Genomic DNA, 21,701 nt, shown 5'->3' with positions numbered 1-21,701 from the left:
GTGGGAGGAAGGGCGGTGTGCGCGGTTCGCGATGGAAGCAGGGTTTTGTTTCTGCGAGCCAGGCTGCAGAGGGCGGGGCGCTGGCTGCCTGGGTTCTATTCCGGGCCGGCACAGACTGGCAGAGCGCGTGAGCAGCTGTGGTTGGTCCCCTAATTGGTATGTGCGCCTGTAAAGCTCTGAGCCAGAAACGCGTGGCCTCCGGTGGGAAGGAGGCAGGCAGCCCACCCCCACAGCCCCCACCGAGATGGGGAGCCAGCTGCCCAGGCTCCAGGGCTATTTAAAAGGCTTTTATTTCCAGGTCTAGAGCCTGTCCAAATGGTTTTGTGGTCCTCTTCGGGCCTCTGCTCTCTGTTCTGAGTCTGCTCAGCGTGAGGAGGTGGGGGGCCAAGCCCCCAGGCAGCAACGCAGAGGCAGGGGTGGGGCACAACTGTGGCCCCATTTCTTTAGGGCCCACAAATGCAAGGGCAGAAGCCGAAGCAGGGTGTTTGGCACACCTACGATAGGCACCTTCAACTTTTTGACACTGATTTGTCAGGTCAAACAGGGCTTTGGAAAACAGCTTCAACTCACAGAGGAGGCGGTAAGGTGGTACTGTTTCAATGCTTTATTAACAGTTGGAAACAAACCCAATACACTGGAGGTGATGACATCCCAGAAGCCCAAGAGGCAAGGGAAACAGGTTTGCATTTTTTTTTTAATTTTTTATTAAATGCATCCTAGCAAAAGTAGATTAAAAAAGAAAGGGTCAAAGCCCCAGATGTCAGCAGGGAGGAGGAAGGGACCCAGGGAGGCAGCCTCCCCCCTCCCCCCACCTTCCAGGGAAGAGCTCAAAGGAGCTGCTGTCGCCCCTTCACACACAGGCAGCTGTAGCAACCAGCACCCCAGTTCCTGGCCTGAAGCGCCCCCTGCAGGAACCCTTAGGTCACCTAAGGTCCCCCTGTGCTCCACCAACTCCCATTCTGGGTCAAGCCCTAACCGTGTCATTCTCTCCCCCTACCTGTGGTGGGAAGCTAAAAGCACAAGGAGGACAAAGAGTCTGAGCTTCCTGGAGCGGGGGCTACTGAACAGTTTTGGCCTGCCCACTGTTCAGAAGGGAGCGGGGCATGCCGTGTGGCCACACTCGTGTGCTTCCTTGCCCAGTTAGCATTTGCACATTTGGCTTGATAAATATATTAAATTTATAAAAACTCTGTGGTCTCAGAGCTCCCACTATTCTCAGGCCTGGTCCAGCTCTACCAGAGAAGAGCTTCCTCCTGCCCCAAAACTGGATAATGGGAGAGAGGGCCTCAAGGGCCCAGAAGGCTTTAGGGCTGACGTGGAGGTCCAGGGTCTTGCTCAGGATTGAGGCCTGTGGGGAGAAATCCCAGGGTCACTGGAACCTGCCATCAGAGCCTCTTACATTATGGAAGGGGAAGGGGGAAGGAATATTTTCTTTAAAAAAAAAAAAAAAAAAATCTCATATAAAAATAGATCCATTTGCAAAACAATTTCTCAGCCAGGAGGCTCCACCTCCCATTTCCTTGGAGACAGAGGGTGAGGTGTTGGGATGGTCACAGTACAGCCCATACTCCAGATGAGATGCACCAAAGCTCTGGGGAAGGTGTGAGGAGTGACCGTGGCTGGGTAGCCTGGGGCAGGGGTAGAGAGTTCCCAGAGGCAGGGTCCTCAAACATGGCAGCAGGCTGGGGACAGGTCCCACAATGTCTCTGTACCCTGCCTCCCCACAGGCTCTTGGCTGCAGTGGAATAGATCAAGTGGTCCAGGTAGGTCCTTTTTGTTCTGGGAGGCCTTTCCCAGGAAGGTGCAGTAAGGGTGGGGTTTGCTCCCCACTTCTCTAGGCATGGCTCCCACTGTCACACCACTAGTAATAAATAACAATAACCAGGAGAGGGAAGAGCAGAGCAGAGGTGACAGCAATGAAAGGAGGGATAGAGCCCGAAGGTTCACAAGCCCCATGCTGTTCTCAGAGCTGGAGAAACCACAAAAGAAAAGCACAAACCCAGCAAGATTGACCCAGGTGAAATGAAAGCCCACTGGAAAGGCGGGGGCTGGGAGAGCAGGTGGGGCCTGGTCTGAGACAAGGCCTCGGTGACAGAGAGGAGACACTTGGGGTTAAGGCAGCAACCACGGAGCCTGCTTTGGTAACACACACGGCCAGGGCTGGCTGGCTCGGGCTCAGGCCTCCCCCGCTCCCCCCCTGCCCGTTCCTGGGGGCCTCCAGGCTGAAGCGTGTGTGACGCACAGAGCGCGGCAGGCCAGAGTAAAAGGGTCAGCGTAGTGGGAGCAACCACCCCAGAGGACTATTTCCGTGACCCTTTAGGCACAGGCTGCAGGGCAAGACAGTCCGGGGTGCCCCGGGGAGCTGCTGTGGCCACAGGACCCAGCTTAGTTTGCACGGCCAACCAACTCCTTGGTTTCCTCCAGGATTGTGGGGATTCCCTCACTGTTCTTGGCAACCTTAGAAGGAGCAGCAGTCATGGCGTCGTCCTTGGTCAGTTCCGAGGCTAGCAGGGATGTGACTGCACAGCCAGCCTTCCTGTTGGCTGCAAAGAGAGGACATGAGAGAGCTTGTCCACAGAAGGCCTGATTTCTAATCCCTTTCCGACTCTGTAGCAGACATTCAGCCTGAAGCCATGCAAAGGGGGCTGCACCGTCTGGTCCAGAGAGGCCCGTATTTTAAAGGGGGGGGGGGGGGCAGAGATCCAAGAACACATGGAACAGACTTTCTAGGTGCAGAGAATCTAAGGGCAGGGTGCAAGCCACGTGTTTGCTTTCCTGTGTGGAAACTGCACAGGTTTGAATATAGCGAGACAGACACAATGGGGTTCAAGTTTGTTGTGTAAAACTTGAGAAATCAAGTACTCAAAATGCATTTTCTCATCACCGGGTTGTTGAAATTAAATACACCCTGGCTTCGTAAAGAGTAGTGTTTTTCTTTTCTTGGCAGTTTCCAGGAATCTCCCAGGCCCAAACTATTTTGAGTCAGCCCTGGGGAGGGCTGTCCCAAGCAGAGGAAGGCCTTCCGCAGGCTGCCTGGGGCGACTCCTGCAACGAGGGCCAAAGCAGCCATGCAGTGACATCGCATGCGTGTCCCTCTCCCGGCTGTTCCACCAGCCCTCCTGCCCTCTCCCCACACTCACATGCCTAGCCCTTTCCCACCTCTTCAAGGGTAGCAGTGTGATATGCATGCCAAGGGCCCTACAAGGTATGTACGTGGCTGTGGGGGTGGGTGGGTCAGGAAAGGTATGTCAGGGAAGGCAGAGCTGGGGTCAAGGACGGGCCCCTACAAAGAAATCTCAGCCCAGTGGGCTAAGGGATTGTGAAGCTCCAGTTGTCATCTTAAACAGGAAGAGAAGAACCAATCAATCCATGAGTTTCTGGTCTAGCTTCTGGGAGCCATCCCTAAGATTCTCACATTAATTTACGGAATGCAGATTTATGGTCCCCGTATCTTCAACACAAAGGCAGTTTCTTGGGACTATGCCCAGCTCATGCTCTCTGCCTCTTACTATGCCCTACAAACAGCACAGAGAGCCGCCTGCCTGGGCTGGAAGAAGCCAGACACAAAGGCCACATGTGCTAGGATTCCATTTCTATGAAATGTCTAGATTGGGCACACCCAGGGAGATAGAAAGTAGATTCATGACTGCCAGGGGCTGGGATCTGAAATGACTGCTCATGGGGATGGGGTTTCTTTCTGGGGTGATGACAATATTCTGGAATTAGATAGTGGTGATATTTGCACAAACTTGTAAATATACTAAAGACCACTGAAGTATATACTTTAAAAAGAGTGAATTTTTGATTTATACCTCAAAAAACCCCACTTGCTGGGTCATGGGAATGATGAATGGAGAAAGCAGTGCCTAAGCCTTAAAGAAGCAGGGACAGGTGAAAGGAGCCTCGAGCTCCCACAGGAAGACCACAGGACGGGGGCAGCTTTGGGACACGCGCAGGAAGGGCAAGGTCCAGAGGCGGCGGTGAACGAAGCGCCCAGAACATCTGTGCCTTTAAGCCAGCAGGAAGCTTTAGGCAGGGCAGAAGCCAAACGGGGTCGGAAGGCGCAGCTTTCCAGCAGGGCTGTCGGGCTCCCCAGAAATGTGACGCAGCAGCACTGTGTTCACACATCAGAGGCCACCCGCGGGTCAGGGAGCACACAGCATGCCCACAGGTTACCAATGTATGGGTCTCCTCCTCCAACTCCTCCTCCCAGGGGCACAAGGGACTGTCTAACAAGAGGAGAAGGCAGAGTGAAGGCCCTAACTGACCAGCACAAGGGCTCATCATCTGGCTCCAGGTGGAAGGAATGTGAGCCAGACTCCAGGCCGTTCACACAAACCACTCCTTGGATTATGAAACATGCTCTGGCCTCAGGGACTGATAGGAGAGGAAAAGGAGCCCACTAGAGTGTAACTAGGAAGGTCTACAGGTAGGTGATTCTATCTTCTTGGTCTCTCCAGCAAAGTCTTCCTCAGCCCCATTTAGTTTCAGCTCTTTTCTGAAGGACTCCCTTCTCTAGGACCCGACTTCTCATGCCCAGGAAGGCAGTGGCTTGATGTCACTTTGGTGTTCCGGTACAGTCTCTAGCAGTTGAGAAAATATTGCTAACTACTTGTGTGTGACTAAAGGGGTGTGTTTATGTTGAAAGAATTTCTGACTCCAGACCCCAGAAGAAAAAGAACACCGGGTCTTCAGAGACCCCTGTCCTGGGCAACATGGGAAAGTCAGAGTTCAAGTGTGGCATGTCTTGTGTTGTTTCTCTTTGGCTTCTTCCTTTAAACTAAGAGGATACCAGCTGTACCTCATCAAGCACTGTTTCTACATTTTCTAGATTCCAAAAGATTCTGATACATTACCGATTTCATGAAAACTAAGAGTGGATGGTAGGTGGGGAGAAAACCAAAACTTCCCTTTTAAGCCTAGAAAGTAGGTATACTGGGGATGTCCATGATGTGGCCTAAGGTCAGAACCAGACATGAGAAAGCTCCTGTTGGAATTGGAAAGAGAATCAACAGAATGGAAGAATCCCAGTTTCCACTTTGTCTTCAGGGCCACAATTATACTCAACAGTTTGAACAATCCAGAGTAAGTAACTTTTCCCCTCCTTTCTCTAGAGACTATTGACAAGCAGCCATAGAAGCAGATAAATAATTTGACTGTATTAGATCAGGGAGGGTTATTAACTCACAAGAGAATGGTCTCATAGTCTGTGGGGAAAAGGGAACCATCTTGAGACACTGGTCAAGCTCTCTGAAGCCAGATTCCTAGATGTTCGGGTGGGCTAGGAACAAAACACCAGCAAAATCCACCAACCATATGTAACACCAGTACAGATGAATTCGAAAAAGGTCAATGATTTGGAAAAAGACATTTATAAAACAGAGGCTAGAAACTGCTCCTGAAGAGGAAGTGTTCTTGTTAATAAGCTTCCTTAGGGGAGAGGAAACTAGGACAGATGGGGCAGTCATTACTGTCCTAAAGAACTCATTACCGTCTAAAAGTCACCTATTATAATTCCTGTCCTATTTTCACAAAAGCAGAGGGAGAAGAGGTGGCGGTGGAGGAAACACTCTTCCCCTTCTACAGACAGGGAGTCCTCGAAACTCCCCGAAGCACCTGTACCACGTCCAGTGCTCTCTTTGCTCGAAGGTATGGAAGAACACCTCTGGCCTCCACAGAGGGGTCACTGTCCTCTCCTGTCCATCAAGGAGGCTTAGTGGCAACAGCCCTGGACTTGGAATCACAAAAGGGGGCCAGAGTTCTCGCTCTAGCGTCAGCCAGCCCTTAGGGCTGGGCCAGCCGGAGCTTCTCTGGGCCTTAATCGCTTTCCTCTATGCGGAGGTCAGATGCTAATCACTGGAGGCCTTTAGAGGCTCTCCAGACTCTACGGTTCTGTTGCTGGAGGTGGAGCTTAGAGGGAAGGAAAGGAAGAGAAAGACCAATTTCTTCCCTTGACTTTTATCCCAGTGAGCAGATGGCCTGTATATAAGAGGCCGCAATTCAGACATGGAGATAAAGTTGAGTCATTAAAACCACACGGTGACTCAATCATCAGCTTGAAATAGTAGCTGTGATACAATCACATGGATTCTTCTCCTCGACACTCAAACCATTGTCCTCCCACACCCTGCAGATCACAGCAGCTTACAGGTCACTTTTAATGACCAGCCCTGATAGTAACTCTCCTCTTCCAGCTTCTCAATGGTGCTTTGTATACTCTGTACTCGGTCTACACTCCCTCAGGTCTCCAGAGACCGGAAGACTTTTTTTTTTTTAAACATGCCTTTAAATCCTATGGACAAGACCAGTGTCTTTGAGGCAGCGACAGCTGCCTCCCTGGGACTGAGGCGGCCCGTGAGGCAGATCTGCTCGCTCGTGCTTCAGTTTGTTGGCTCAAGGCAATTGGCCACGAGGAACAGTCAGAGGCGGTCAAGCAAGGGGTGAACCAGCTAAGTCCTGCAGCCACTGAGGGAAACCCGCAGCCTTTATAGTTTGAGAATAGGGCCTTCTGAGTCCAGCCCCTTTCTTGCCTTCTCTTAATTCTATTGCTGCTGGACAAAACAGAGTTATTAAAGCTGGAAAAGACCCAAGAGACCATTTTAGTCTAACTCATGAAAAAACTGAGTCCCCAAAACTTGTCTAAGGTACCCTAGACAGCATCAGAGTTAGACTTGACTTTGGGTCTTTTGATCTCTACCTAATCCGATGCTCTTCGGACTGTGATAGAGTCTTTATGTTTGAAAGCGTGAGGCCACATCACTTCACAGCATGTGGATGCACCACCTAAGCAGCATACCAGAGTAACCAGAAAGGTCTCCCAGGAGAGATTCTCCCAGATACTTTCAGCCCTGTTCTGTGAACCTACAGCCCAGAAAGATTAGGTTACAGGATGCAACCAATTTAAAAAGTATGTGCTTCTCTGCTTCAGTATCTCCTAGTATCAGTCTCCTATTCCTTCTTGCACCGGGGAACAGCACTTTGACTAATTTAGATCCTCTGCTGAAAGGTTATGTTCCAACAAAATCCCTGCTTCCTCTGCCTGTTGAGTCCTGGTTTCCTCCTTGGGAAGAAGTAGAGAATGGGGCCTCCCCCGCAGAGGGAAGCCATTGATGTCTGGCTGCCTGTGTACAGGAAGCATCTGGGATTCTAGTAGTTTCATAGGAAGAGGCTTAAAAAGGGAATTCCCCACCAACAGTCGGATGCAGGTTGGCATTTAGCTGAGAGAGTGAACAGTGAGAAGCAATATACTTTCATTTGGCTAGAAATGCCTAATGTAAGGCCACATGGTGGGGGGGGCGGGGCTAAAAAACATTCTCCTAAGACCCTCTAAAAACTAAACAAAAGAAATACTACTAGCTGCACTCTCTACCCAAACACCAATCTATATGGTTTAACACACTATGCCAGGAAAGCCCATCATAACCACCTCTCCTCCCACTACAAAGCCTGCCAAGAGGATGCCAGAAAATGGGGAAGACTTGTAACTAGGGATTCTCCTATTTAGGGAACGTTCTGAAGACATATGGAAGAGCCCTCAGAAGGGAATTTTCCTTTGGGAATTCAGAGTACGGGCAGAAACAGCAACCTTTGGGACACTAAGTTTATGTGGGCTAGCATGCTCTACACCCCTGCTCCGGAGAACCCCTGTCCAGGCTATGACAGGTACTGTAAGCCCTAGAGAGGCCAAGGCAAGCTACACAACTCCTCCTGCCAGTAACCTTAAAGCTCTTATCAGACAGACCTACAGAATAGCCCAGCCAGGGAACAGGGAACACAGCTTTCACCCTCTCAAAAGTAGAAACCCTCCATGACTGCCTTTTCTGTTATTCCCACCCTTCGACCCAGGAAAGAAGCCATCGCTCCTACTTCAAAAGGGCCCTCCGCACACACAACCGTGCGGGTCAGTCCCCCACGAGAGACCGTGCTGGCTGTAGTACCTTCTCCCGGATTAGTCTCTTGGCCACTGTGCGCTGCCTGCTAAGGAGGCTCATCCATTGATCCTTCCCCACACTAATGCCTGGAGCATTTGTCCTCCTATCCCATAATTCTTCTTGGAGGTTCGGACTCAACTTAATCCACTGAAATCTTCAGAGGGTTGGGAGAGGAGGTTGTGGGGGAGTCAATGGGGAAGACAAAAGCAGTGCAGGCTAACGGCCCCCAAGGGCAGGGTAATTCTTGGACAGAGACGGTTCTTCCATTGGATTGCTCCTCTATATTATTACATCTGAGGATGATGATGCCTAATCTCCTCTCTATATCTTTTCTGCTTGTGAAGTTGAGAGTAAGGGCTAATGTACACTTTTATGTTTAGCTCAGTTTTTGTTCATACCCGCAAACACCCACCCAAATCTCTGTGTCCTGCACCATGGTTCACTTGTTACAGGTTTCTGCTTCAAGAATGGGGAGAAATGCAGTCATCATCAGATATAATAGATCTGTTTTCACATCTAAAACCTAGTTCTCCAAGTCCCTGCTTTCTAACTTGGGAGGTAGAGGACTGGACAACCCACTCTTGACGCAGGGACTATTGTGAGCAAGTTCCTAAACCTTCAGAGCATCTTTACCTGTTCTTCAGCTCAAGACAAGTAGGACCAGGAGCAGAGAGACCTCACCCCCCCCACACGCCCAGGCTGGGCTCCAGCTGTTTACTTACCCTGACGGGGTCCTCTCTTCCGTCGGAATGCTGCGCCTGTCTGCAGAGCTTCCAGAAGACTGTCCATCACACCGGTCTCATCGCCCTCTGTCACGAACAAAGATGGAGATGTAAGCTCTTCAGCCTGAGCAGCATACAGTGTTGAGTCACACACCAACTGTATGACTGTTGCCTGGCTTACCCCTCGCCCACAGTGGCTGAGGACTCAGAGCAGATACAGGGCTCAACCTCGAGCCTCTCAGCCCATGTTTACTTGCATCTGTTTGACAGTGGTTCAAAGAAAAGGTTTCACTGCCTGCTAACCAATGCAAACCTTGGGATATTTCCTTGCGGTACCTTCCTTCCCATCCCACCCGGGACTAGCGCAGAGAATTGCAGAACTGCCCAACTCCAATTCCAGTTTAAGCACAGAGATTGAGATTATGAAATTAATATGCAACAATATCACTTGCTCTTTATCCTTAAGTGTTTCACTCTAATTCCTACAAACACATCAGGGAGAGCCTGGTTCCAGTTTCAGAGCAGGGCTGAGGAAAAAGGAGAGACCTGCCCCAATCAAGATTGAATTTTACTCAAGTACTGCCCCTTGTGGCTGCATCTTCCAGAAGCCAGCTCAGCATGTACGGGGAGCATCCTGGCTGGAATATAAAGAGTTAATGTAGGGTCCCTGTTCCAGCCTGGCTCTGTTTCCATGGCAACAGCTCTGGGTGGTGAAATCTGAAACTGAAATCCCAAGGAGCCCGCAGGCTGCTAGCTTCAGGACTGGGCTCACCGTTCCCTGCGCCACCTGCTGGCTGAACATCACCAGTGCAGCTGACCTACATTTCGACCTCATTTGCTTGCCTTGGGGACCAGGACCAGGGCTTGCTGCCCCACCAGATAAACAGGGTGCAGCCCTCATCCTGCATGTCCGCTGGACTCCACCTTCCCCTGATGCATCCTGGATAGTACCTGGGGACAAACCCTGGCCACCAGGGGAGAATGGGGGAAGGTAAAGGATACTGGGTGTGGGCTTCAACAGCATTAGCAGCAGAACAAAATTTGTGGCTTCTATAGAACTACAGTAAACAACTGTGGAACTGCTTCCCAGAAAAGTATCAAAAAAGAAAAAAATGTGTTCAGCTCCTTCAGGTGGCCGGCCTTACCACAATAGGAGCTGCCAAAGGAAAGTCCTTGGGAGCAAGAGGTGCTAGAGCAGCTCTGGCCTCTTGTGCTCAGCAAAGCACTTGGATGCTTGCCAGACTTGGCAGCCCTAAGAACCCCTTTATTTTTTTTTAATTTAAATTCAATTAGCCTACATAGAGTACATCATTAGTTTCAGATGTAGTGTTCAATAATTCATCAGTTGCATATAACACCCAATGCTCATCACATCATGTGCCCTCCTTAATGCCCAACACCCAGTTACCCCATGCGCCCCCGCCCTTTACTTAGATGGCTCGTACTGCCTCCGGGTCAAGAAGGGTGGCATCAACTCAGTGCCATGCACAGTGTATGCTATATTCCTGCTACCCACAGAAGGAGCAGACGGGGGGTGGGGGGAGCAGGAAGGCAGCAAAGACAGGAAACAGAAGGCCAGTAATTGAGCCCATATGTTTCAACAAAGACATACTTCTGGTAGTGAAACAAATTCTGCTAAAGAGAAGAGAGAGTGGCCAGCTCCCATGCCCCCTGCTCCAGAAGTTCAGTCCCTTTATAACCTTGTAGGTATGCGCAGTTATGCGTGTACACAGTGTGTACAACTGTGCGGAGGTACTGAGCACACGTTACTTAGTGAACACAGACAGGGAGGACAAGCCACCAGCGTAAGACAGGAGCAAGGCCAGGAAAACATTTTGGGGAAAAGAATGAAAGATGTAGTAGACGGAACAAAAACGGGCCAGAAGACCATTTGGCCAGGCAGAAGAGTCCGTGTTACAGCAATACCAAACCCACTGGGAGATGAGACATAACGCAGGAACTAGCAAAGGAGAGAGAGGGGGGCGAGCATGGAGCGCTGGAATGCGCATGCAGGGGAGCTGAGGTTCAAGTCCAGCGTGAGGCTCTTGGAGGTAAAAGGCTGCCAACAATCTTTTGCCCGGAGCTGAGCTCAGACATGAGCTGTTTTCGCTGGCCTTGAGATTCTAGGCAGAGAAGCCCTGCAAATATGCCTGTTTCAACCCATCAGCCCTTCTCCGCTTCTTACCTGCATTCATGTCTATGAGCTGCTCTCTCTTCTGCTGCTTCTCGAGCCGCTCCTTCTCTGCCTTCTCCTTGGCTAGTTTTGCTCGCCGCATCTTTTCCTCGGTCTCCCGCCGCTTCTGGTTCTCCTTGACTGCTTGCTGTGGAGGAAAACAAAACAAAACACATGGGCATGCATGCACTTACACATAAGCCCACCCCACACCAAGCAATGTGGAAAGTGAGAAATGTCCACAAAAGATTCAGTCGGCAGGTACCCCTGGCTCACCACAAACATATTCTTAAAGTTGTGCAGATCCATAAAGAATTCTTCCACGGACACCTTCTTGGGGTCAAAGAGGAAGTACTCTCCCAGCTCCTTATAGAGGGTCTCCATGTTACAGTGCATCATCTGCAGCCTGTTATACTGTTCCTGTGCGGCCCTCACGAAGCTGTGCGGCCCGGGAGTCAAGGACCAAGGCCAGGAAGCAGACCCACCACGCTAGCCCCGAGGAACCCACAGAGACGCATGCCAGCAGGCACGACGATGTTCAACACGACACTGTCTGTAAGAGCAAAGGCGAGAAGCAATCGAAATATCCCAAACAGGGGAATGGTAAACCATAAACCACGGTTCACCTACAGAATAGGAGGTGGCAATTAAAGGGGTGGTTCTGCATATCCTGCTGTGGAGCCAGGGCTAAGAACTAGGATGTGCAAAAAGCAACACAACACAGTTTTTGTTTAAAATAAACTCATGAGGTGAAAATGAGAAGTCCAGTGGCAGTGGTTACCTTTGGGAAGTGGAGAGAGAAGAGAATGCGTGTGTGTGTGGTGTGTGTGCACATGTGTGTAGTGGAAACGGGGCAGAGGGCAAGGGATCAGGGAGGAATTTCAGTGGTGTGCTTACCACAACAATGAGAATGCTTTCAAGAACTATGTATTTAATGAAAAGAATTTTTTTTAAGAGTTTTTTTAAAGAAGGAAAAATTATCTATCACCAGATCTCTCCTGCTGTCCTCCCCCTGGGACGTTTTCCTTCCCTTCCTAGGAAGCATCCTAGGAACTCCCTCCTCGTAAGAAAGGATATAGTCATTTTTTCAACAAACTTGTCTCTCTCATCTGTGGCAGCTGGGAAATTCTGAACATCACGTTCCACATCAGAAATCTGTTTCTTCATCTGATCTAGGTTCTTTTGCAAGTTTTCAGCAGAAACTAAAGGAGACACAAAAAGAGAAAGCAAGAGTTTATTCCCAGTCCCCAGACCCTCAGCTTCCGCTCGTCAGGGCCTAGCGTCGGGGCGCACGGCAAGCTGTACTCTCACGTCCTCTCCTCCAGATGTTCCACACATTGCACTTTTCATCTTTCCACTTAGACTGTAAGTTACGTGATGCCTGAAGCTCCAGTCTCCACAAGAAGAAGAGAGGCTTCATTTAATTTAACAAGAACCTGTGAAATCCCCTGGGATCTTGGTCTCATTTATTTTAGAGAACAGAGTTTGGGAGGAAGGAGCTATACATAGAAATACAGAGGAAGGGCAGAAATCTGTTCCCGTTTCTACTGAATGCAGCTTCTTCTGTGCCTCGTTCCAGGATGGTAAGGCCTGATTTTTGTCAATCTAGTCCATGCTTTCTGAATAAAAAGAACCGCTAACCTAGACTAAAAACACCTGCTTCTCTTCCAGTTGTTTTTTAGTGTTTGGTGTCTCCCTAGGAAGGAAAGAATGCTTCTCACTTCTGTACACGAAGTCCTCCCTTCTGCCTGATAATCCCCTCCCCTGTGGCCTAGACATCATGCCTACACCCTTCCCCGTTCCCACCTAAAATAGGCAGAACTGAAAACTAAGACCTAGACCCTGTCTTATTTCCGTCCCAATGCAGAGATTTTGGGGGCCTGGAACAGCCTTCTAGTTTCACCTCAACCTGCCCCACCTCGGCTGGCTTTCTCCACATGGGCAAGCTCATCTGGAAACTTCAGGACATCAGGATAGTCATTCTCACACAACTCAGCCAAGAAGTGCAACAACGTCATCTTCTGATCTGTGGACTTGGTATCTCGAAGCTTGGGGTAAGAGGAGAACCGTGTTAGTCCTGACACGCTCAAGATGCCCTGAGGCCAACAGCAGTTTGCCCCATACGGTGCCCACAGAGGCCAGCGGCCTTCCCTTCTGTTGTTCTGCTCTAACCAGCTGGCTCACCTTACAGAGGAAGCTGATGTTGAAGCCGAAAGCACCAGCATTCCTGGAGCCAGCATTCATATAGTTTCCGACAAGCAAGGTAATCTCCAGGAGGCTAGAGAAGCTCTCACTCTTCCGTAACTCCTCACACGCGGCAGTCACAGAAACGATCTCTGGCTTAATATTCTCCACTTGCTCACTGAACTGTAGCTTGAAGAGGATGGCGTTGAGGCGAGGCCGCAGGCGGGGCACAGTGCCCATCTGGTGGGGAAGACAAGCAGTTCCAGGATGGCCAACAGGTAGAGCAGGTCAGAAAAAACATACAGGCTTGAGCCTCGCATGGGAGGCCGTGAGTTCCAGAGTATGGAAGAGAAAGGAAGAGAGGTTCAGACTAGACGAGAGGCGAGGAGCAAGCGCCCCAGCTGCTTCAGGGGAGGAGGGCAGCAAGGGGGTCCAAGAAGAGCTTCTTGCCACAGGCCTCACTCACCACCACACCAAACTGTTCCGACTCGGCCAGATCATCATATTCATCCTTCAGTTCGGAGAGCATTTTTAACTGCTCTGGCTCTGGCATCTGCTTAATGAGGTTCTGAAAGAGAGAAGGGACGGTCTCATGAGCTGATAGCTTGAGCCTCCTGTCAGTCCCCCACTCTGCCCAAGGACCACAAAGAAGGAAACAGGGGCTGCGGGTTGGGGCAGCTAGCGAGATGGCAGGACTTTTGAAAAATATACCAGAAATAATCTAACCACCGGAGAGATGGATGCTGACCCAAAGCCAGCATTCTGTAAAGCACCAATCTAGAGGACCTCACCCTCCAAATAGATGAGGCCAGTGCACCGTGGCGCAAAGAGCCAGCTGCCACAGACAATCTTGCTCCTTACCTGGATCATAGACTCAGTCAGAACACTCTCATTCACCTCCAGGATGACATTCTTAATCTCTTGATAGGCCATGCGGAAGGAACCCAGAAAGATGGCTGCCAGAAAATAAGATATCAAGACACATTCTTCTCAGTCTCCTCTCCCTTCCAGCCTATCTATAAACCTCTGCTGGACTATTTGCCTAAGAGTTTTCTTTTAAAGTCACTATCAGAAACCTCCACCAGCTCTCCACTGCCTGGGTAGTTAAAATCTAAGTTCCTGAGTCCAACGTCTAAGGTTCCCACCTCCCAGCTTTCTCTCTCATGAACCCCCCCCATTTATGTCACATGCCAGCTACCGTGTTCCAAGCACCACATTCTACAAACACTGTGGCTCCTGGCCTTTGCTCACACAGGAAGATTTTGATCTTCTCTCTCTATATACATCCAAGATACTCACCCCACTCTATTTTTAGTTTCCCACTCCCATGACTCCATCCTCAAAGCTGCCACTGCCTTCAAATGCTCTGATTCTTAAATTGCCATATCCTGTTCACCAACAAACACTTCCTGTCTTCCAGCTCTCTAACTAGCCTCTGCAGTGACCCTTCAACCTCATCAGTGAGCGCTGACCACTCCATTTTCTTCGAATGTACGAGTTCTACTTTGCCTTCTCTCCTTCACCTAGACCCCACAGTCTATAGCTTTGCCCGATATCTACTATTACTGCCATCTCTATTACTACTGTTCCTATTCTTGTTTCCCTCTCCTTCCAATTCCTGGTCAATTCAGCTGTGTCATCTCTCTCCTTGCACCTGGGCTGATGAACACTGCTAGCAGACTCTGCAGATCACAGTTCATCTGGAACGGCACCAACAACACTGATACACCCAGCGCTGCTGAGCGGTCCTTTGTGCGTCCCTACTCTACGCTAGGCTCTCTCAGAAGCTCCTCCAAAGTATCCCCATTCTCGGGGCGCCTGGGTGGCTCAGTCGTTAAGCGTCTGCCTTCAGCTCGGGTCATGATCCCAGGGTCCTGGGATCGAGCCCCGCATCGGGCTCCCTGCTCCGCGGGAAGCCTGCTTCTCCCTCTCCCACTCCCCCTGCTTGTGTTCCCTCTCTCACGGTCTCTCTCTGTGTCAAATAAATAAATAAAATCTTAAAAAAAAAAAAAAAGTATCCCCAGTCTCCCAACTGTCCCACCACTTCCGACTTATAAAAAGAGAATCTTCTTCCTCTTCACTGGGAAAAAAACCCCAGCATTCTCTTATGCACTGGGGGCTCTCAGCTGGAGCCAAGCCAGAAAAGGCTTGGGTAAGGACTATTTGGAATTATCCAGAAGAAAACGCGTGCCAACACTTGTGTAAGCTTATCAGCAACTATACCCATGTGCTCATCCTTTTCTTAGATTTCAGTAGAACAGGTGGCCCTGAGGACCTTTTCCTTCAGCATATACACATAACCAAGTTTCTACTGTCTTAAAAACAAAAAACTAAAAACCCTGACCTGATATTCCTAATTGCCAACTTCTTTCCCTCAAAAAATACAACAGTCTCTTCTCTTTCACTTCCACAGCTCTCACCTATTCTCCTGTCCCCAGAGTCAATGAAAAGACCACAATTATTTACTGAGTATCACACATAGTACGTAAACATAATCTACATACCTAATCTCATTTAACCCTATTCATAATATCCTTGTATGTCTGTATTACTAACCCCATTTGACAGAAAAGGAAACTAATACTTCAAATTAAGCTACTCAAACCCAAGGTCATACTGCCAGTCAGGGCTGGAAGCAGGAATTAAATACTACAGGATTTCAGAGGCTCTGTTCTTAACCTCTACGCTATACTGAAGTTCTTCTTGCTTAAGGCCAATGACTTTCCTCACGCCAGATCCAAAGGACACCTGTCCTGTCCTTATTTTACCGGATTCCCATCTTCATCTGACACTGCTGACTACCCCCACTTCTTAGGACTATGTCATACCATTTTTCTTGTTGCTTGTTTCTAGCCTTTGAGTTCCCCGCCCCTCTTCCCCTTCTACTTGCCCCTTAAATATTAGTGGCCTTCAAAGCAAACTCACGGCTTCAGCTATGACTCATATTCTGTCTCCTAAATTCCTACCTCCAGCCAAACCTTCTTCCTGATTCCTACACCCAAAGGCCTAACACACCCATCCTTCTGGAGTCCCACAGGCACCTTAATTCTATCCTACAAGTCATCATTTCTACCCACCGCCCTGCCACCTCTCATTCATGTCCAGTACCCACCACTCCTCCCCAGAAAGACATTTTGCTCCTGGCTGGATTTTCCTATTTCAGTAAATGGTACCACTCTCTACAGAGTGATGTAAACCAAAGAAAACATCTCCTTCATTCCCTCAGTCAGTCACCAAGTTCCATTATTTCTATCTCCTTAGTATCTTCTGCCTGCCTTCCTACTCATTCTCACTACTTTAGTTTCAGGCCCTGATCATCTCTCACCTAGTTTAAAGTGAGAACATAACTCATCTCTCTGCCTGGAGTCTTCCCGGACACTAGCAATCCAGCCTCAGTCACTGCCCAAGTAGTCTTCCCCTGATTTACACAGGGACTATCACTCATTCTCCTGATTAAAGTCCTTTTAATAAATTCCAAGGCCTTCAGGATATCACAGATATTTCTTAGCCTAAGCCTGTCAGAATTCTTGATAATGTAGCTTCTATCTATTTCTTGAAAGCTTCTCCCGCCACTCCTCTCCCACATACGGCCTTTACAGTTTTCCGACCACACTGTGTCATACTCTGTGCGTCTGCGCCTTCATACGTGCTGATCCCGCTGCCTGAAACAAGCCAGCCCTCAGCCTTCACTTCACTCCTGACTCATCATTCTTTCAAATCCATGTAAGCAGTACCTCCTTTTGAGTGACATGCTCCCTCCAGTACTGCCCGCACTTGATTTAGATGCCCCTTTCCCGGGGCTCTCATCCGCATCCTAGCTCATCTCTATCATAGCACTTCGTCTGTGTGGTTCCCATTATTTACTTGTCTGTTTGCACCAGACACATGCTTCATGAGGACAGGGACTGTGTCTTACTCAGCTTAGTGTCCCTAGCACATAAGAGGCACTTAATAATTTCTGAATCACTAAATTACATCTCCTAGGCCATCCTCCCCTAAACAAATCTCATTCTCTTTGTGAGTTCTGTTTTCTGTATTGTTATCACCCAACTGGAAAGAATCATGTACTACCCACAGTCTTCTATCACTTTCTAAAATAGGAGTTACTCATGTTTTCTGTTCCCAGAGATAATCTTGAGAAAAGGAACCATCGCACATTACTTTTGGTCTCCATAAAAAGACTTACCCACAGACAACATTTAGTAGTATTTGTTGTCAGTGATCTAGGACTATACAGCAAAGAATAATGTAAGGGCTTGGGCGCCTGGGTGGCTCAGTTGGTTAAGCGACTGCCTTCGGCTCAGGTCATGATCCTGAAGTCCCTGGATCGAGTCCCGCATCGGGCTCCCTGCTCGGCAGGGAGTCTGCTTCTCCTTCTGACCCTCCCCCCTCTCATGTGCTTGCTCTCTCTCATTCTCTCTCTCTCAAATAAATAAATAAAATCTTAAAAAAAAAAAAAGAATAATGTAAGGGCTTACTGTTCTCATGATATCCCTGATTTTACTTATGGGTATGTGTAATTGTTTCCTTGTGTGACCTCGGCTGAGTCACAACATGTAAACTTTAATCTTCTCATTTGGAGAAATGGGGACAAGAGTCACATTGCAAGACTGTGAGTGGGTTTTATGGAATATGTACTCTTTCATCTCTGGAACACATGTCTCATACGAGCCCAAGAGAGACTGCAACATGGCAGAACCTCAAATATTTGTTGAGCAAATATTTAAATCTCTATTACTCAGCATAAAGGAGATCAACAGCCAAACAAACAAACAAAAAATGAACATTCATCCTGATCATCAAATAAGTACCACCTATACCAACTTTGCAGAGGAGTTTCTGATCCTAGTTTGAGAAGTGCAGGATTTATATTATTTATTCTAAGCCACAAAAGTGTTTTAGATTTAAGTGAAGTCAAGCCAGTGCCTGCATTTAAAAGAAGTACTTAAGAGAAAGTTAGAAAGAAGGAAATGCACAGTGACTAGAATATTCTGCAGATGCAATGTAAACAGTAAGGGTTTTGAAATAAAAAAAAAAAATCCAAGGTTCCAATCCCATACCTGTCTCTCACCACCTACGGCACTGGGCAAATTCCTAAAACTCTTAACCGCTGTTAGTATCTAGTTTTATGGTAAGGAAATAATCTTGCAGTGCTACTGAGGAATTAAACAAGATACTGGAAGTTCACTATCCAATGCCTGGCATACATTAGGAACTCAACAAATCAAGAGACCCTGGATCTACCAAAATTAAGCTTTTAAAAGACAAATAGTTGGGATCACAGAGTTACTCACAGAGATTCTGGGCCGTCTTTGAATCCAACACCTTTAACTCTTTTACTTTTTTCTTTTGCACAGATTTCTTTTCTTCTCCACCTTCCTGATCCTTCTTAGCTAGTAAGGGAAAGATGAGAAAAGCATGATTATGGACAAGCCACATTCAGGCCTTACTGAACTACTATACCAGCCTGGAATGCCTCCTCACTTCCTATTAACAATGGTTTCCCTCTTGTATTCCTTCTCTTTAACCGGCCACCCTTCTATTACTGACCCCCACCCTCAACTATAGTCAACATCTCATTCTCATTTCTTTAACTGTTATCAATAATGCTTTCCCAACCACATCCTATCATTTGCTTGCAGATCCTTCTCTGAAGGACCGGAGAGTAAATATTTCAGGTTTTACAGACTGTATGATCGGTCTCAACTGCTCAACTCTGCCACTGTAGCGTAAGAGCAGCAAAGACAATACATAAGTGAATGGGTGGTCAGCCTGAGGGATGTAGTTTGCCAACCTGTTACTAGAGCCTTCCACCATCTTATCCTTTTGTGCCTATTAAAAATCCTATTTTCTTTCAAGCTCCATCTTGAACAGTTCTCTATAAAAATTTTTTTTAAATATTTATTTTAGAGAGAGAGCAAGAGAGTGTGCGTGTGTGTGCATGTGCAAGCGGGGTGAGGGGCAGAGGGAGAGAATCTTCAAGCAGACGCCCCCCTGAGCCTGACATGGGACTGAGCCACCCAGGTGCCCATACTGTTTAAATTTTAAACCACATAAAAAGTATTATCTGGTACAAATAAGTAAAAAATAAAGCAAACAAAAAAGAAAGTTACATGGCAAAAAGTGCCAAGAACTATTAAAAACACTCATCCTTTGGCGGGTCAGTCCCAACTCGCAGGAAAATGCTAAATACATGAAGATTAGTTACTTATATAAGCACTTACTGAGTACCTATTATTGAGTATCTTTATGTGCCAGGTTATTCTGGGCACTGTGAATACAACAGTGAACGAAACAGAGGGGCACCTGGGTGGCTCAGTCACTTGAGTGTCCGACTCTTGGTTTTGGCTCAGGTCATGATCTCAGGACCCTGGGATCAAGCCCCGAGTTAGGCTCCAAGCTCAAGGCAGAGTCCGCCTGTCCCCCTCCCTGCCCTCCCGCTCTTGTGTTCTCTTTCAAATAAATAAATAATATCTTTAAAAAAACAAAACAAAACAGAGAAAGATTCCTGCCTCCATGGAACTCATATTCTAATCAAGAGAAATGACAATCAGTTAATACATAAAATACTATATTAACTAGTCATAGTTCTGTGAAAAGAAAATGAAGTAGGGAAGAAACGGGGACCTAATGGGCGATGGATTATACCTTTAGGGGGATGAGGGAAAGTCTTAGAATGTGACTTTTGAGAAAAGACATTTTAGAAAGTGAGAGCACAAGCCAAATGAGTATCTACAGGGAGAGGGGGATGCATTTCGGGCAGAGGGAATGACAAATACAAAGGCCTGAGAAAGGAGCATGCCCAGTGAGCTCAAAGAAAAAGCAAAAAGGTCATTATGGCTGCACGGAGTGAGGGGGAGGTCAGGAAAAGTCAGAGAGGTACCAAAGACAGATCATATAACAAAATGGAAATTATGGGTGGTCAGATAAAAATGGAGAATTAAAACATCCAGACTGTATTACAAAAACTTAGAAAAGGGGAAGGAGAAAAGTTAAAAGTAAAGCTCTCATTTTATACAGGCAAAATACAATGATACGTATTCATTACTGAAGTTGAGAAACAGAAAAAATAGACTCAACTTTTTTGCTTCGCAATAAGATAAAAATAAATATAAGGTACAGATACAAGAAAGACAGGGATGAAAAGGTAGGTCCCTTTTTGTGGAAGATGTAACTCCATATAGCAATTCACAACCACCACCAGACTAATGAACTACCAGAACTAGTAACTCAGGAGGGCTACGGAGAAAAGACAATCATCTGTGGAGAGGCTGCTTTTAGACCACAGGCTGGAGCGACGGAGTGGAGACAAGGGCCTACAGCGACCCCCTGACTGAATACAGACAGGTCCATCACGCGACCCACCTCAAAATAGCCACGGACCAATGGGCTACTAAGAACCAGACACAGTTACCAAAAAAGGGAAAATTCCGTATGCCGCCATACCTCCTCACCTTCCCTCTTTAAGAACGGTGCGCACCCACTGCCCCATAGCAGACAGCCTCTCCTCTGTGCCCCTGCCAGGTGCTCCCTCGCAGTACGTTTGATAAACTTCTCTCACCTCTGTTCTGCCTCCAGTGAGTCCTTTCACCGCCATACCCAGCTTCTACCTGATCCTTGCCCTATTTGAGAACCCCCCTCCAATCGAGACAGACACCACAATATGGATTTCTCAGCTCTACCAAAATGGAGTAGCCCCCTGTAGAGGAAATACAATTGTTATTTAAAAACCGGGGAGGGTAAAGGGACCTAAATGAAAATAAAATTTCTATGCTTACTTGAACTGGTAAAACATCAGTATCATCAGGGCACCTGGGTCGTCTGCTTTTGGCTCAGATCATGATCCCAGAGTCCTGGGATCGAGCCCTGTGTCAGGCTTCCCTGCTTAGCAGGGAGCCTGCTTTTCCTTCTCCCTGGTTTGTGCGCACGCACTCTCTCTCTAATAAATAAATAAATAAATAAAATCTTAAAAAAAAAACACCAATAGATTTAAAGGATTGAAATCAGAGCATGTTCTCTAACCATAATGGAATCAAACAACAAATCAATAACCAAAAGAGAACAGGAAAATATCCAAAAATATGGAAGCCAAAGAACCACTTCTAAGTAATTTGTGAGTCAAAGAGGAAGTCTCAGAAAATTTTAAGATACACAGAACTGAATGAAAACGGAAGTAAAATACATCAAAATATATGGGATGCAGCTACAGCAGTGCTGACAGTGAAACTGACAGCACCAAGTTTACATTAGAAAATTAGAAAGATCAAGTCAGTAGTCCAATTTCCTATCTCAAGGAACTAGAAAAAGAAGAGCAAAACAAATCCAAAGCAAGCAGAAGGAAGGAAATAAAGAATTTAAGAGCAGAAATCAATAAAAATGAAAACAATAGAGAAAATCCAATGACTCAAAAAGCTGCTTTAAAGAAAATCGATAAAATAGACTCCACCAAAAAATTGCTAGAACTAATTCATGAATTCAGTCACAGGATATAAAATCAACACACAAAAATCTGTTGCATTTCTATACACCAATAACGAAGCAGCAGAAAAAGAAATCAAGGAATCAATCCCTTTTGCAATTGCTACAAAAACAGTTAGGATACCTAGCAATAAACCTAACTAAAGAGGTAAAAGATCTATACTCTGAAAACTACCTTATGAAAGAAATTGAAGAGGACACAAAGAAATGGAA

At 47.4% G+C, this 21,701-nt stretch overlaps 1 protein-coding gene and 1 long non-coding RNA gene across 5 annotated transcripts in view; one reads left to right on the top strand and one right to left on the bottom strand.

Annotated features, from left to right (window-relative positions):
* Positions 1-1,438: 1,438 nt before the first annotated feature.
* The window catches only part of DIAPH1 (diaphanous related formin 1), a 94,849-nt gene continuing 74,586 nt past the window's right edge, over positions 1,439-21,701 (bottom strand). For 2 of the 4 annotated variants that reach the window (XM_081826960.1, XM_081826959.1), the window contains 10 exons: positions 18,305-18,403; positions 13,872-13,966; positions 13,477-13,578; positions 13,011-13,250; positions 12,745-12,874; positions 11,904-12,028; positions 11,103-11,267; positions 10,839-10,974; positions 8,654-8,740; positions 1,439-2,543 (listed from right to left, as the gene is read on the bottom strand). In XM_081826960.1, the coding sequence (XP_081683086.1) occupies positions 2,386-2,543; positions 8,654-8,740; positions 10,839-10,974; positions 11,103-11,267; positions 11,904-12,028; positions 12,745-12,874; positions 13,011-13,250; positions 13,477-13,578; positions 13,872-13,966; positions 18,305-18,403 (1,337 nt within the window). In that variant the 3' untranslated portion in view covers positions 1,439-2,385. Of the gene's footprint in view, positions 2,544-3,420; positions 4,230-8,653; positions 8,741-10,838; positions 10,975-11,102; positions 11,268-11,903; positions 12,029-12,744; positions 12,875-13,010; positions 13,251-13,476; positions 13,579-13,871; positions 13,967-18,304; positions 18,404-21,701 lie in introns of those variants that run through there. The other 2 variants (XM_081826958.1, XM_081826961.1) reach the window with 1 other exon arrangement.
* On the top strand, positions 4,229-19,482 carry LOC145722732 (uncharacterized). Its single transcript, XR_014147220.1, has 2 exons — positions 4,229-4,429; positions 12,694-19,482. It is a non-coding gene; the product is annotated as an uncharacterized LOC145722732 (long non-coding RNA).

Source organism: Leptonychotes weddellii, chromosome 7 (assembly GCF_054177405.1).
Source record: "Leptonychotes weddellii isolate Sample4059 chromosome 7, ASM5417740v2, whole genome shotgun sequence".
Classification (NCBI taxonomy): Eukaryota; Metazoa; Chordata; class Mammalia; order Carnivora; family Phocidae; genus Leptonychotes; species Leptonychotes weddellii.
Note: the sequence above shows the minus strand (reverse complement) of the source record. Positions and strands in the feature narration are given on the sequence as shown.